Raw genomic sequence first — 16741 nt, 5'->3', positions numbered from 1 at the left:
TCTGGAAAGGAGGCAAAAATAAGAAGTTAGTTTCAGGGTTAAAGCATACCCGATTAGGTACATGAGGGAGTAGTCGGTCAGACTTCTACATCCTAGCTTGTGAATTCTGTGGTCAGAACAGCCAACAGCAATTTCCACAGTATTTTTCTTTGATTCAGGGTCTCTTATACCCCAGGCTGGATTTGACCTTGGTACAAAGCAGAGGACCCCTGTGATCTTCTCAATCCCCTGCCTCTATTTTCTAAGTACAGGGACTATCTAGGCAAGTGCCACTATGCCCAGTTTACGGGGTGCCAAGGGTCAAATCCAGAGTGTGGTACATCACGCTAGGTGAGCACTCTCACGGCTGAGCCCCATCCCTAGCACATGGCTGCACTGTGCACTGTAGAAGTAATTACCCTCTAGTCTAGCACTGGGGGTTCAGAGGACCAATTTCACCTTCACCATCGGGTTAACCCTGTACTTCGGGGTGTTTCTGCTCTGAACCACTTCTCGAATACGTACTCAGTTTCACTAGCATCTCACGCAGCCTACAGGTCAGAGGGGCTCCAATGACAAACACAATCTGTGTCTTGTTAAAGACAAACATCTCGATTACCTTTATCATTTTTGTCTTTTCTTACCTAATTTATAAACCTAAGAAAAAGTAGAGGTCCTTGTAATAAGAAATTCCAAGCGAATGGCCTCTCAGATGGTCTCAGCTCAGGTTTAAGGAGGAGCGTGAGAAATTCCAAGCACATCAACTATCCCCAAAAAAAGTGCCTATAAACTCTGAGCGCCATTACCGTGGGCTATTCACTCTTGCATTCTTAGAACTTATGCACTTCTTAATAACTGTGTGACTAGGAACCACGCAGGTTATGATTTCAGGGTAGCAACCGTTTTTGTCATTAGCTACAATAATCTAACTACACTTCAAATTTTTTTGTGGTTCTTTAAAATACTAATTTTAAATATAAGCAACACTAATTTTTGTTTTATTTTCTGAGACAGGATCACACTGTATTGCCCTGGCTAGCCTTGAGTTCAGAGATCTGCCTCTTCCTCAGGACTTGGAGGACGTGTGCTACTATGGCTCCTTTTGTTGTCACTGAGCAACACTATTGTTCTAACACAACACTCAGGGGTCCCTGACTACCAGGCCCAATAATCTAAAAATACAAACATACCAGATCCAGACATATTCTGAATAAAGCTACTAGTTCTGCCCCACACTTCTTGGTTCTTTTGATTCAGAAATAACTCAGGGACCAAGTCAAGAACAAAACCAAACTCAAATGCTAGTCCTTGTTAACACTAAGACAAGATGGTTGCTGTTCTTAAAAGGAAGTGTCTTCTCATCTGGCCCCAGGAAAATGACAATCTCTGAAGTTTAGCACCTGAAATGCATCTTTAAAAGTAATAATGAAGGTTATTTAATGTTAATTCCGAGGATAAAAAGTCAGGCCAGAGAACATATTTTGAGCGTTTCTCCTTCCTGCCCTTGTCTTCTTTTCCAATGCTTTTGTGTGTTGGTGTTGCTGGGAACTGTATCTATGCCCCCGCACCCTAGGCATAAGCACTTACCACTCTACACTTCCATGTCCTTCCCAATGACTAAAGGCCACTAATAAAACACTGTCCTTCACCTGTATCCTATCTGCAGCCTAAGGACAGCAAAGGTCTCCTCTAGAGATGCCGTCCTTGGATGGAAGGGTCCCAGTGCCATTGAGTCCAGAGCACTCGCTGCAATGTGTTTCCTGGTGGCTTCCTTCTTCCACAGCTATGTCCTTCAATGCTCACTGTGTTAGTTTACGCTATCTGTATAGAAAGAACATAAGAACACAGACTGCATAATGACACACTCCACTCCCCTAAGGCAGGCTGCTACTTCATCTCCTGCAACCTTCAAGCCGTCTAGGCAAGAGCTCTACCAATACCTATCCTTCTTAAGCTGGGGGGAAAAGGTCTAACCTACACTTCTTTTATCCCCTTCTTTAACAACTCTGCCACCCTCATGGGTGTTAAGCCTAGGGTGGGGTTGAAATGAGTCTGTAGTCAAAAGAGCTATTCTTGGGGCTGGGGATTTAGCTCAGTGGTAGAGCGCTTGCCTAGGAAGCGCAAGGCCCTGGGTTCGGTCCCCAGCTCCGAGAAAAAGAACCAAAAAAAAAAAAAAAAAAAAAAAAAAAAGAACCAAAAGAGCTATTCTTTTTCACCTAAGTGCCACCCAAGGCTTATCTGACTACCAACCTCTTCCCTTTACTCTTGCTTTTGGTCTCTGAAAAATTACTGTCAGGAACAGACTTGTCAAAGTGAGGTTATTTTCCAAAAGGACGACTCCATCTTCCCCAGGGATAGAGATGTAGAAGTGAGGGGACTGGACCTGCTGCAGTGTCTGGGCAAGGCTAAGACTTCAAAGAAGAGACTGCCCTTGAACCCAGAGCATTTAACTTGTTAAACAGGTGCTCTATTACTGACAAGATCTCACCATGTAGTTCAGGCTAGTCTCAAACTAAAGACTGCAGCCCGAGGTAGTATGTGACATCATACTGAAATATCTTTTGTTTGTTTTTAGACAGGCTGGCCTTTGTTTGTAGCCCTGCTGGCCTTCAACTCACTATATAAATCAGGCTGGCCTTGAATTCTCGGAGGTCCACCTGCTTCTGCCTCCCAAGTGCTGCGATTAGAGGCATGAACTGCCATGACAGGCCCCCAAGGGATGTTTTTACATTTAGGTATCAACATAAGACCCAAGGCTAACTCGGAATCTGTGACCCCCTCTCATTTTATCCTCTTGTGTGGTAATACGACAGATCTGTACCACCATGCAATAAATATGGGGGTAACATGTCTGCAGTCCCAGTTACTCAGAAGGCTGAAACATAAGCTGTAAATTTAAGCTATAATAAGACATTTTTTCCCCTTCTGACACAGAATCTTATGAGTTATAGGGTAGCCTTAAGCTCTCCCAAGCCTTTGACCCAAGTATTTGCGGATAACCCTAAACTTACTATCTTTTTTTTAGATTATTTATATGAATACACCACAGCTGTCTTCAGATACACATCAGAGAAGAGGGCATCAGATCCTATTACAGATGGTTGTGAGCCACCATGAGGTTACTAGGGAATGGAACGCTAGACCTCTAGAAGAACAGTTAGTGCAACTGCTGAGTTCTCTCTCCAGCCATACCCTAATCTTCTGATCCTTCTTTCTCAGCCTCCTCAGAATTACAGAAAGGCATTAGCAGGCCCAATTTATGAGGTACTAGAGTTCTGACCCAAGGGCTCACACATGGTAGGCAAGCAAGTACATTACTAACCAAGGACCTCTAGCTCTAAGACCCTGTAGGCTATAGGCCAGAAATGACTTTCAAGATTGGATATATCTTTGTTTTCCCCAGACAGTTTCTTTGTGTAGCTCTGGCTATTCTAAAACTCAACTCTGTAGACCAGGCTGGCCTTAAACTCAGAGATCCACCTACTTCTGCCTCTGCTTCTGCCTCCTGAGTGTTGGAATTAAAGGGACGTGCCGCCACTCCCTGGCTTGGATATATGTTTTATTGATGTCATATTTCACATCATGCATATTGTGAAACTCTAGCAGCCATTCATTCTACCCTAACCCAAAGCAGTCTTGTGGGCTCAGTATGGTGATATACATCTGTAACCCTAGCACTATCCAAGAGGCATGGGCAGGATGCATGAGTTCAAGAACACTCATGGACCCAAAGTAAGGACCTAATCTAAGGGCTGGGATATAAATAGTTCAGTTGTACCTATGTGTATACGCACGCACACACACACACACACACACACACACACACACACACACACACACACACACACACAGAGTCAAACACAAGGTTTCTGCTCTTGTCTAATGTTTCACTATTACAGTGCTAGCAGGTAGCTAGGTAAGCAAGCCTACTGCCAAAGAAGCTAGGACCCCAGCCACTTCTGTAATCATTTCCTGTTTATTCAGATACTCACGAGAGAACAGCAAAGACACAAGTGCTCTGACCAATCTAAAGCCATTGTTTTTAAGCTTTTCATTTACCGTTCTTTCTACATTAGAGAAAATATTTTTTTTTCCTTTCTTCCCATCTCCCACACCACCCCCTGCATTCCCTCCCAACAGGGTTTCTCTGTGTAGTTCTGGCTGTCCTTGAACTCACTGTAGACCAGGTTGTCCTCCAACTGAGTGCTGGGATTAAAGGTGTACGCCCTTTTTTAAAATTTATCTTTTTTGGTTGGTTTTTAAAATATTTTTTTATTTAATGTATGGGAATACACTGTCGCTGTCCTCAGACACACCAGAAGAGAACACCGGATCTCATTACAGATGATTGTGAGCCACTGTGTGGTTACTGGGATTTGAACTCAGGACCTTTGGAAGAGCGGTCAGTGCTCTTATCCACTGAGCCATCTCTCCAGCCGCCGAAAGCCGTTTTTCTTTATAGAGTCTCACTCTGTAACTCAGACCTGCCTTCAACTACGTATGAAGCTGGCCTCAAACTTTGGTCCCTAACTCTACTCTCTGAGTGTTGGAATTATAGGCATTTGTAGCACGCCTGGCTTAGAATTTTTAAAAGAATATACATAGGTTCTTTTTCTACACTAATTCAGGGCTCAACCTTTTTGGCTTGTTAATTCTATTTTGTCATTGTTTTGTTTTCCTTGAGATAACATCTCATTATGTACTCCTGGTTGGCCTGGAACTCAGTGTTGACCGAGGTGGCCTTGAACTTGGTAGTAACCCTTCTGTCCCTGCCTCTGCAGAGATAAGTAGGCCCAAGCAGGCCCAGCTTTGTGTTTTTACACTCACAGATGAACAGGTGTGATACAGAAAGCCCTTTAGCAAGCTTTTCATCACATCCTTGAGAATGCAGAAAGACTGAACTTGAAGATGGCAGGACAATTGAATAAACTAGTACTTAAGACTTAAATAGCACTTACTAGATGGAATTCAGGAATAAACAAACTCAGATTATTTAAATAAAATACAAAGGACATTTTTAAATGTTTAAAGTCACATAGAAAGAGGAGCTTTCGGGGTTGGGGATTTAGCTCAGTGGTAGAGCGCTTGCCTAGCAAGCACAAGGCCCTGGGTTTGGTCCTCAGCTCCGGAAAAAAAAAAAAAGAAAGAGGAGCTTTAAAGGTTGGAGAGGTGGCTCAGTAGTTAAGAGCCTGGCCACTCTCCCAAAGGACCAGAGCTTGATTCCCAGCCATGAACATGGTGGCTCACAAACATCTCAGGCAACCGATTACACACATACATACATCTATATCACACATTTTTTTTTTTTTTTTTTGGTTCTTTTTTTCGGAGCTGGGGACCGAACCCAGGTCCTTGCACTTCCTAGGTAAGCGCTCTACCACTGAGCTAAATCCCCAGCCCCCACACATATTTTTTAAAAGAGAAGCTTTCTTTATCAAATCAAATATATCCCTGCCTAGATTAAAAATAGTGTCCCTTTTGTTCTTGCTGTTTTCCTTGGTTTCTTATTCCAACCTAAGCTTATATACCTCAGACAAGCGCTCTACCACTGAGTACACCTCCAGCCCCAAATTGAGTTTCTCACACATCAGCCTACTTTAAATTCAAATTAGGATGCAACACAATATAAAATTCATTTACTTCATTTTGTCTATTTCCAGTCTAATATTTCAGCTGTTTAAACTGCCTACACTGCGGTACACAAATGTAATAATTGGAGGCAGGACGATCTGTGTTCAGAGTCAACCTAGGCTACATCGGCTTCACAATAAATGTCCAGGTATTCCTGGGAGTCAAGGCTCACATTCCAGCCCTGTCAGGTCCTAACAGTCAATCACTGGGCTGTACTAGCTACAAATACTGTTTGCTTCCTTACCTTTCATTTCAGAGTGCGTTTACATAAAACCTGCTTACATTCTGACAGATTACATGTAAGTATCTATTTAGTACAGGGAATCTACCCAGAACTCATAATAGTTAGCAATCTGTCATTAAAAAAGAAACCATGCCCTGAAAAGGAAGACCGTTTCCACCTCACAGAACTGACTGTCAGGTATTTACCAGTCAGTCATTCAGCTCCTGCAATAAAAGATGGATGCTCGTCCTGTGTCTCCCCCTTCGTCAAGCTCTCCCATCTATCCTGAATCTACGAGTTGCTTTTAAGAAGTCATTTCTTTCTAACAAGCCTTCCTCTTTACTCAGTTTTACCCTGTGTCTTTTAGGGTCAAAGACAAATCTCAAAACCAAACCAACTGAACTGACATTGTTATCAGTCAACAATCCCTTTGGGAGTCTCCAGTGTGTTTTCACTGTCAGTAACTCCTGAAGCTGTCTTCTGTCTTCCCTCCTAAATTAGCATAGTGACCTGATTTCTGAACAACCTCTTAAATTACTTAATAGATCCATTTCATTTTCTTATCATTTCCTTGGAACTCCAAGCACTAGTGACATTTACAGTGTTTTACCACAGTGTTTTGTGTTACTAAGAGGTAAACCAAGGCCTGTGCAACCAGGTCTCAACCTTTACCACAGTTTCCAATGTCAAACTAGATCTAGGCAAATCAGTTAAGATGTTATGCCCGGTGTGGTAGCAGACAGCGTTAATCCCAGCACCCAGGAGTCAGGCTGATGCTTGTTACTTTGAAGCCAGCATGATGTCCACGAGTTCAGGGCAACCAAGACTACACAGTCAGACTATTTCAATAATAGTAGCCCTGGTGTGGTGGCACACACCTTAGTCCCAGCACTCAGGAGGCAGAGGCACGCTAATCTCCGGATTCAAAGCCAGCCTGGTCTTCAGAAAATAACAGGATAGCTAGGAAGAAGCTCAAAGAACAAACAAACCAGTAACAAAGCTTTAAGCTTTTTTTCTTTTCCCTACTTAGCTTTTCTACTAAGGTCTTCTTTTGTTGAGTCCCAGAAATGTGAGTAATCATGACCCTGGCATCATCTAGAAGCTTGTTGCCTCACCTCAGAGCTGATAAATCACCTCAACCTTTAACAAAGCCCCCACCAGTCCAATTAAGAGAATCAACTGCAAGGCCAGCATTATCCTGGGAAATGAACTCAGAAAAGAGTAAAATCTGAAAGTCTCTGAGGGGCTTCCATACATGTCAGCTTGGGGAGTATATTGAGTGATAACTGTGACCTGAACATCTCCAAATATTTCATTAACCACCAGCATTCCTTCTAAGGGCTTTAAGAAACTGTCTTTATATATGGTTCAAGCTGGCTTCAACATGGTAAACCCCCTGCCCCAGACTCTAGTAGCTAGGGATGGCATAGATGTCATTTCAACACTTACAATAAATGGTCTCATTCAGCCTTTTTTTTTTTTTCCATTTAGAAAGGTCAAATAGAAATGGTTACAATGAATGAACATAACTACTCTTCACAACATAAAAATAAGTTTCAGGGGGCTGGGGATTTAGCTCAGTGGTAGAGCCCTTGCCTAGCAAGCACAAGGCCCTGCGTTCGGTCCCCAGCTCCGAAAAAAAGAAAATAAAAAGTTTCAGCAACAATACTGAACTATTGTTTATATGTTTGAAGGGTGATAACCTCAGACTCTGATCCAGAACACTACTGCAGCAGGACTTTACGGCTAACAGGAGGCGCAAATACTAAACACGTACAACTTAACCAAATCGGAGGGGTTTTTGTTTTGTTTTTTTGAGACAGGGTTTCTCTATGTAGCCTTGGCTGTCCTAGAACTTAACTCTGTAAACCAGGCTGGCCTCCAGCTTACAGAGAGCTGCCTGCCTCTGCCTCCTCAGTGCTGAGATTAAGAGTGTGCACCACCACTGCCTGGATCACTTCCGCCAAGATAAATAAATCCCATTATACTTGTCAGGCTCAATAACAGGATTTGTTTGGTAATATTTTGGTCAATATAAAGCACACTTCCTTAAAGCACACAATTTTAAAGGGTCTAAGAATAGCTTTTAAAATATATTGTTTTTTATTTAATCTATTTTAAGATCCAGGGAACTGAAATTTAGACTTAAGCATAAAATTAATCTCCCAAGAACACACGGCAATGGCCAAGCCCTCAATGGAATATGAGACTTGAAATAATGCAGTTTTTTTCCATCCAAGGAAAGGATTTCTTCTCTGCACAGCTGCCAACTGCAGGCCGAGCTTTTCCTCACAGTGCTGCAGCTTACGGGACTGGCATCATTCACAGCTGTGAAGCTGAGTCTTAAGCTGGTGGACTTCTATGTGATTTTTTGTTTTCCTTTCCTTTTTTTTGGAGCTGGGGACCGAACTCAGGGCCTTGCACTTGCTAGGCAAGCGCTCTGCCACTGAGCTAAATCCCCAACCCTCTATGTGATTTTTAAAGGGTGAAGCTATATAGTTTAAATAAATTTTATATAAACACTGACTTCTTTGCTTAGGCTAGCCTCAGACATGTCATGAGTGTAATTGTATGATTTTATGATTTATTAGCATCATGCTGGAAAATTAAACCCTGGGCTTTGTGCACATGAACAAGTGCTACTAAACTATTTTCACAGACGTCTTTCTGCCCTACTAACAACTAACTAGACCCTAATGATCACCACAGGCACAGTGGCACAAGCTTTTAGTCCCAGCACTTGAGAGGCAGCAGACAGATCTTGAGTTTATGGGCTATATAGGAAGACTCTTAGTTAAAAAATAAAGTTAGGGGGTTGGGGATTTAGCTCAGTGGTAGAGCGCTTGCCTAGCAAGCGGAAGGCCCTGGGTTCGGTCCTCAGCTCTGGAAAAAAATAAAATAAATAAATAAATAAATAAAAATAAAGTTAGGTCACTATCTGGTAATTAGTAATAATAAGTAATTGATAGAAATAATAAGGTTTCTTGAAGAAAATTATCTGTACGTGGTCTTAATTTTTCTGAAATTTCTAGAAAAGCAGAATTTTTTATAGATATAGGCACAACCACGCTGGAAAATACTCATGAACCTCATTTCTTTAAACACACTAAATGAATTCAGGGTCTAGATGGCAGCAAAGATAGCCCAGCTACAACCCAGACTAAATGTGGCCCACATGTGACTTTGGACCTGAGCAGGTAGGGCCTGATGAGGATTTATACTGCACCTTCCTGGCCTCTGCCCTACCCTGGCTATGACAGTATCTCAAAGAGCTTTATACACTGCCACTTTTAGAACAGCCCTTCCTGTCTCGCTGAGCGATTTTTTGACTTGGGGACAATGGGGAAAAAACACAACAGTAAACTGAAAACCAGTGAACTAAGGGAAGACCATATCACTCTCACCTTGTAACTTAAGTTTACCAGCAATCTTCATTCACGAGACAAGCCAGAATGTATCTAGACGCCTTCTTGCTACTTACTCAACTTGTTTTGATTATATAACCCCTATATGACCTTCCCCTAAGCCATTTTTGGTATTCATGGCACATTACAAAGATGGATGAGTGAGTGTATGACTCCAGCGTGAGCTCCCGAGCTTCCACCTTATCACTGGTGAGGATCTAAGTATATTCTTGAGGAAAAGAACAGAAGAGAACCTGTCATGTCAAGCCAACCTGAAAGGGAATGGGAGCTATATGAGACAGAAACTAAAGTTCCACCAAGGAAGAGAACTCTTCTATGTGTAACTTCCTGTTCACTGGCAGTATTTTTCGACCACAGACCCATACCTTTCGTCAAACACCACCTCTCTTTGTGGTGCATCACGTTACAGGCTCAAGGCAATAGAAAGCCAACAATCACTCAATGGACGCTTCCATCTGCCCCTTCCAGATTCCCTACGTCACTTCCAATGTGGTGTCACCATTTCCTTATAAAACTTTATTGGAGCCGAAAATACCAGAGTCAACATTCCTGCCTGATACCTCTGAGCCCAGGGCTCTAACCTCAGGTGCTCTAAGTACCCCCCCAAAAGACCCCACACAGGAATTCAGTAGAAGTAAACTACTTTACTACTCCTTAACTAGCTCCCTTCAAATAGGTTAGTACTGAATTTGGGAGGAAATTAGGTTTTGACTATAAAAGCCTAAATTACACAGCTGAAGTCTGTTTTGCAAAATTGAATTCATCACACCCCACCCCAAATCACCAACACAACATTTTGAACATGTTAAATTTTATTAAAAATATTAACATTGTACAAATATTCCAATACAGTTATGGTACATGAACACTGTACCAAAAGCAGGTTTTCTGTAAAATGATTAACTGGACAACGTCTTGTAGATGTCCCAGTTTGGATACACCTCGTGTTATTGTATGTGTACACATCTGACAGTGTCTGTAGGCATTTTCAGTCCAATTCTAGAAACAGCCAAAGAATATAACTCTAAATACTGCACTGACTCAAGTGTAATTCTACCTATTTTCTTTAGCAGGCCAGATGAGTCTCTTTAGCCGAAGCATTACCTGTGAACATCACACTAAGTAATGTTCTGAGATCCTGACCCATGAAATGGAAGCCCCTACTGCAGCAGTTTAAGAGTTCTTCCATAGTGCCCATTTCCTTTCTGGTCCCATCAAGGGTATTTTGTTGCAAAGACATAGGGTTAATAAACTGTATTTTTATTTCTCTTAATTTACACAAACTCATCAAAATTGAGAGTCCCTAATGTCAACAGAGTCCTCAGGAAGCACACTGTTTAGTGCAGGCAACCAAGTTCTACACCTCACTTTTTCTAGCACTGATACATGCATAAAATGTGGACAAAGAAACAAAACTTTAACTCAACCCTGGAATTGCTAGTTACTCTGTATGATCTCACTGTGACACCTAGCTAGCCATTCTACTGTGAACTGCGAGGTGAACGCTAAGAGTCCCAATGCTCACTGGCACATGTGTAACCCCTACCAGATTCCGACAGACACTACAGAAGGCCAAGTTCCACACGAAGACTGACTGAGGCAGTTCTTCAAACATGCAATTACTTTTATTCAATGTTACTACTTTTAATTATTTTTGTCTAGTTATTAAGTTAGTGTCCCTCAATTTATACTTAATCATCATAATATGCCCTGAGTATAAGCTGGGAAGTTTTATGTTTTTAGTTTTTTAGATTTTTTGTGCCACTAGGGATTGATCCTAGATCCTTACGTATGCTAGGCAAGTGCTCCACCACATCCTGCACCTTGGTTTTTTTGAGGCAGGTCTCCATTGTGTTACTCTATGGGTAAGCACCACCACATGCACCACAGAAGTAAAATGTTTAGTAATCTAGACTGTTAATGCTTGCAGTATTTACTAATTGTGTCAACTGGGAGGTTTAAGGTTGGTTGGTTACCTAGTAGAGGTGCTGAGGACTGAACTTAGTGCCTCAAAAATTGCTAAGTATGAGTTCTCCTTAAGCCACACCCTCAACTCTTCCTTTGTTTCTATTCATACTCAAGGTCTCAAGATGTTAGCCATGTAAGCTTTCTCTGGATCCTAACTTACCATATCAACTTATCTTTACCAAAAATGCTATTTTATTAAACTGCCAAAATCCTCGAGTTTAATTTTACAATATTAAAATTTTATAGAATTAAAATATATACTATTTAAACCCTCCAGTCTAGGCAATACCTTCTTATTTTCATTAAACATTAGTGTACAATAAATCTCTTTTTTTTTTTTTTCTTTTCTATTTTTCAGAGCTGGGGACCGAACCCAGGGCCTTGCGCTTGCTAGGCAAGCGCTCTACCACTGAGCTAAATCTCCAACCCCAATAAATCTCTTTAAATGCTTATACACTAGCGTCCCATAAAAATGTAGTAGATATGGTAACAGAGAGACTAAAATCACAGTAAAATACAGCATCATTGTTGCTTCAACAAATACTCTAGATTGTAAGGTATCTAGCTTGACAAATAGTAACTGGAATATTTCATATCCTAATATTCAGCTGATTTACTAATCTGAAAGTGAGTTAAGTACTTATTATATGTTCCTATGAGAATACAAGTACTACTTAAACATCTGTTTCTCCTTAAGGCCAACATAATTGCCTACTTACAAGATATGGGCAGCATTCCCCACAATTAATGCCCCACTTGTAAATAAATTAAAAAAAAACAAAAACAAAAAAACAGAACAAAAGAAAGAAAAGGAAATAGGAAATAAAAAAAGTTCTTACCAACAATTCCACTGGTTATGGTCCCCAGCGAACCCCACCTAGCAAGTCGACATCATGACATGTCAGGGCAGGGCAGCCTCAACCTCGCTTCCCTGATAGTCAGGTGATAAAAGGAAGGAGTTAAAACAGGAAAAGAACACTTGCAGATTTCTGGACAACATCTGAAAATGATAAAAAAAGCAAAACCAAAGCAAAACCAGAGCTTCTGGTAACCTCAAAATACTAACAACAGCAGTGAATATAAACACACATATAAACATATATTTTTAAAAGAAAAATATTTTTAGAATAACAGTAACTACTTCTAATTAAATATTAATATTAAATTACTGACCAATATATTAAGTGAACTACTATTTTTAAAGCTTTGTGTTTGGGTTTCAAAAGTAAGATCTGATCTACAAACTCGTAATGCAGAAGGAAAGACATTTGGTTCGAGGATCTGGTACTCTGGACTTTGCAGTCAGTCATGTAATCCACTGGCTCTACCACAACTCTACTGCTCAGTTAACAGAAGCTCCATTTCAGAGAAACAAACACATTTCTACGTCCAGTGCAGTCTTTCTATAAGGCTTTCTCCTCACCGCTCACTTAGGAAATGCCAGATAATCAAAGGAGTGCAAACAATAGGTACAACTGACTGGCCTGAGAACAGCTCAAGACAGTAAGATTCTCTTTGAAAAGGCAAACTTTTAACAAATTTACAAATCTTTAAAACAAACAAGGAATAGCCTTATAGCAAGTATTTACTGGAAGGGTTTGGTTTTACAAATAATACACAATTAATAAAACATAGGTATGATCATATTTAAATGGGCAGGAGGCAAATGATGTAATGAGTTTCAAGAATAATTTTATAAGGCTTTATGATAGGAGTAGAATTTTATGTCCTTTCTCTTCTACACTTTAAAAAATACAGAATTAATTTTGATGCATGCTAACTTTTATAAGAGGGTTCATATCCTAAACCAAAATCAACGAGAAAAATCATTTTTAACTAGGAGAAAGCATTGGGCTTTCTTTTGCAGAATCATCCCAGTAACTAAGAAAAATGAAAAACAATTCTGCTGTACTTTTTTTTTTTAAAGGAACTTTAAAACCAAAACTCATTTTCCTTATCTTTTGATCAGGTAAAACTCAAATTTAATTAGGAATCTGGCAACTTATTAGAACTTTTTTGTTTTTAATTAGAACACTTTCATATAAATATATGCATTTAAACAACTGCTATAAATGAGTGATCAAATAAAAATTTGCATTCCATTATGGGGAAGGAATATTCTTGTTACTGTTAGGAGGATGCCTACAAAGAGGTGTACCTCAGTATAGGCATTACCTCCCAACACTCACTCAATCTGACAGGCTCGTGAATAAAGCTTCGTCGACTACATTGGGTGGGGAGAAAAAAAGATGGAAAGGTAGAATAGGAAGCCATGTCCCTCAGAACGCCTCATCTGTGCCTGGTCACTTCTTAAACAAAAACTCCCTAGTGTAAATTTCCAACTTTCCTTGATTGACATTTGTTCAATGTCTGTGACAAGTTGAGCACTGGGTTTATCCTTTTACTGAATACTGCAAGGAATAACTCTTATGACATCAAACAGGAAAGCTCTAAAGTGAAATTTTATATAGGGTCACTGACTTTTAAATAGGTAAAAACTTATAAAGCAAAGATTAAAGGAAATCTCTGCAGATATATTTTTAATTATCGAAAGGAACAGAATAGGAATGGCCCACTTAAAATCTGAAACAGAGAATTAAAGAATTTTGAAATGGAATGTGAAGTTTTACTAGTTTGTATTTTAGGGTTATTGGCAGAAGCACAGTAAATTACATTTTCAGAATCATTTCTACTTCCTTTCATAATATTCTTTATGACTAACACCTAATTAAACATTTTTAATCAGTCCATTATGTTTCTGTGACGTGTCCTCTGACTTGCATAAGTGTGCTATACACAACTGGGGCTCCTTCCATTGTGGATTCTAGGGGTCACGCTCAGTCAGGTTTGACCCCACTTGCTGGGAAACCTTGAGAGCCAGTTACATGGATTTAGGGGGGAAATGCAACTTTTACTTATATATATTTTTCTTTACAAGAAAAAATTAGTGCTTTAAGTCTAATTTACACTCAAGGCTTCGAATTATTCTAAGTTTAAAAGCAGCATTTAAAGAGTATCTGCTCCTTATTTGTAAACATGGGCACTAGAAAAATTAAAAAACTATAATCTAACCCTTAACTAACATCTATTCTAACTTAACTACAACAGGCCACATAATTTCTTAATAAAGCTTGTTAAATTAGTGTGCTATGAATAAACTCTGAAAAAGAAATGTGGCATTTGGCTTTCATCAGCAAATGTTAAAGTTCAAAGTGAAGCCCTGAGACCAGAAGTGTGACTGACTGTGTGACAAGGAGCAAGTGGCTTACGATTCTGAAACCTAAGACTGGGATCACAAAAGACACCAAACAGGTACAGAGCATCAAACAAGGGATAGTCCATTTTAACTGTCCCCAGTGGCTTATGTTATATACTTTAAAACATTTTACGGGGGTTATTGATACAACTCACTGGTAGCACGTGTGCAGTCCCTGGGTTCAATTCCCAGCACCAAAAGGAAAAAAAATTTTCAAAGAAAGTTTACATTCTTCTGCTCTTTTCACTTAGCAAAGTCATTAGAATAAATTGGAATTTCTAAAAGAAGCAAGGAGATAGAGAACGTCATCACTTGGCCAACAAAAACTTAGCCAACAGACATGGTAAAAATGTAAAAGAGGTATTAGCGGAAAGCCAGAGACATGACCACTTGATATTTAAAAGTCTCTTCAAAGGCGTGACTGCTTCCCAAAGCAAGTTTACACAGCAACAGGGATCACAGTCCCAAACTAGTGAAACAGGGGATCATGAGCCCTAAAACTGCGTCTAGTCCACAGTGCAAATGGCATCACAGTCCTAAGTTGTCTCTGTATGTGCATTTACTTATCCAGCAAATAAGGTCTTCAGTCACAATTATCCTTGATTTGAAAGAATGTAGGTCAAAACAAATTGTAGTGTGCTTCCCCAGCTCCATTTTGCTTTAATAAAAATTATCCAATACCTGTTCAAAAACATATGAGTCTGTTTGTTTTCTTTAAGGATAAAATTTCAAAATTAGAAGAGATTATGAGAGAACACAATCAATGAAATGGTATTTGGAATATGTGAATTTAGAATAATCCTCAAATCTAATATCCACAATACATGATGGAATAGACGAGAAATTTTTCATGAATTTGATCACTCACATAGGCAGTTCTACTTTGAAAACAGTATTCCTTCAAGGATTACGAATAAAATAATGTTTTTAGGACACAATTGAATTTGAAATAGGTGATGTTTTGAATAGATTTTTGAGTTTTATTGAAATCTTACATGAACAAGAAATTGGAAATACAATCACATCAAAGAACAAATTGTCACGGCTTTGACGTTTAAGCCAAACAAATTTTGTAGGGCAGATTTCAAAAAGGTGTGGTTATAACAATTTAAAAACACAGTTAACCTGCTTCTAGGAATGCAAAACATACAGTCATAGGTTATTTTCAATACAAGGAAACTTAAGTCTGTTTGCTTTAATTCCTTAAAAGTACTGAGACAAAGTACTGTTGTACTTTTATTTACAGCATACGTCATACTCCTATGTAATCTATTCCACATCCAAAACACAGAACTGTCCAAACCAAAGGCTCTGCAAAATCATGATTTACAGTTTGTTCTGAAGCTAGGATGAAGCTTGGAACGGTAAAAGCATTGTGACCCCAGAATAAGGGACCTCTGCAAGCCCAGTAATGTCCGAGAGCATTTAGAAAAGAAGAAAAATAAGAAGCCTTGAGAATATACACAAGAGTGACTTCCTCAGCTGAATACAAATGGCAGCAAACTGCTACTTAAAGATGAAACAGTTACGCCAATTTTGTTTGAAGAATGTAGATCTAGAGCCAATCGGATCTTGACAGAATCGTTTACAAGCCCTCACTTGTCTATTTCCACTGTTGCCCATAAGTATCCTGATAAAATTCTTGGTTGTCATTATTGTAACCATAGTTACCAGAATAGTCACCACCTTGCTGAAGCGGCTGCTGAGCGATGGGTTGGGAACCCCAGTTCTGTTGGTTGTTGGTCTGACGACGTTTGGAATCAGGCTGGTTGTACCCATCTGCCTTTCTCTTGCCTCCTACATTGCCCCCTCGATTGCCCCGAGCTCCACGAGAACCACGGCCTCTCTGCTGTTGTGCAGGACCCCCTCTGCCACCCCTTGAGCCTCTTGGTGGTCCCAAAGGTGCCCCCCTCTGTGAATAGCCAGCTCTACCTCTTGGAGGTGGTGCTCCCCGCCCCCTTGGTGGTGGTGGAGCACCTCGCCCCCCCCTTCCTCCTCCTCTTCCTCTTACTGCATAGCCATCATCATAGCCGTAGTAGGGATCTTCATAGCCTCCACGGTAGTCGTGATAATCATAACCATAGTAATCATCATAGTAGTCTTCATAACCATAGTAATCTGGAGGGTAGCCATATCCACCTCTCCCTCCGCGACCTCGACCTCTCATTGGAGGCGGCATTCGGGGAGGAGGGTGATAATAATAATCTTCATACCTAGCAAATGGAGGGAAGGAAGAAAAGAAACAAGTCAGTTTACTTT

The 16741-nt window shown here is 40.2% G+C and overlaps 1 protein-coding gene across 15 annotated transcripts in view; it reads right to left on the bottom strand.

Moving 5' to 3' along the window:
- Positions 1 to 1517: 1517 nt before the first annotated feature.
- Hnrnpr (heterogeneous nuclear ribonucleoprotein R) overlaps positions 1518 to 16741 on the bottom strand; it is a 45791-nt gene continuing 30567 nt past the window's right edge. For 14 of the 15 annotated variants that reach the window (XM_063287850.1, XM_063287861.1, XM_063287858.1 and 11 more), the window contains one exon: positions 1518 to 16695. In XM_063287850.1, the coding sequence (XP_063143920.1) occupies positions 16086 to 16695 (610 nt within the window). In that variant the 3' untranslated portion in view covers positions 1518 to 16085. The remainder of the gene's footprint in view (positions 16696 to 16741) is intronic. The other variant, NM_175603.3, reaches the window with a different exon arrangement.

The sequence above is a fragment of the Rattus norvegicus genome, chromosome 5 (assembly GCF_036323735.1).
Source record: "Rattus norvegicus strain BN/NHsdMcwi chromosome 5, GRCr8, whole genome shotgun sequence".
NCBI classification, from domain to species: domain Eukaryota; kingdom Metazoa; phylum Chordata; class Mammalia; order Rodentia; family Muridae; genus Rattus; species Rattus norvegicus.
Note: the sequence above shows the minus strand (reverse complement) of the source record. Positions and strands in the feature narration are given on the sequence as shown.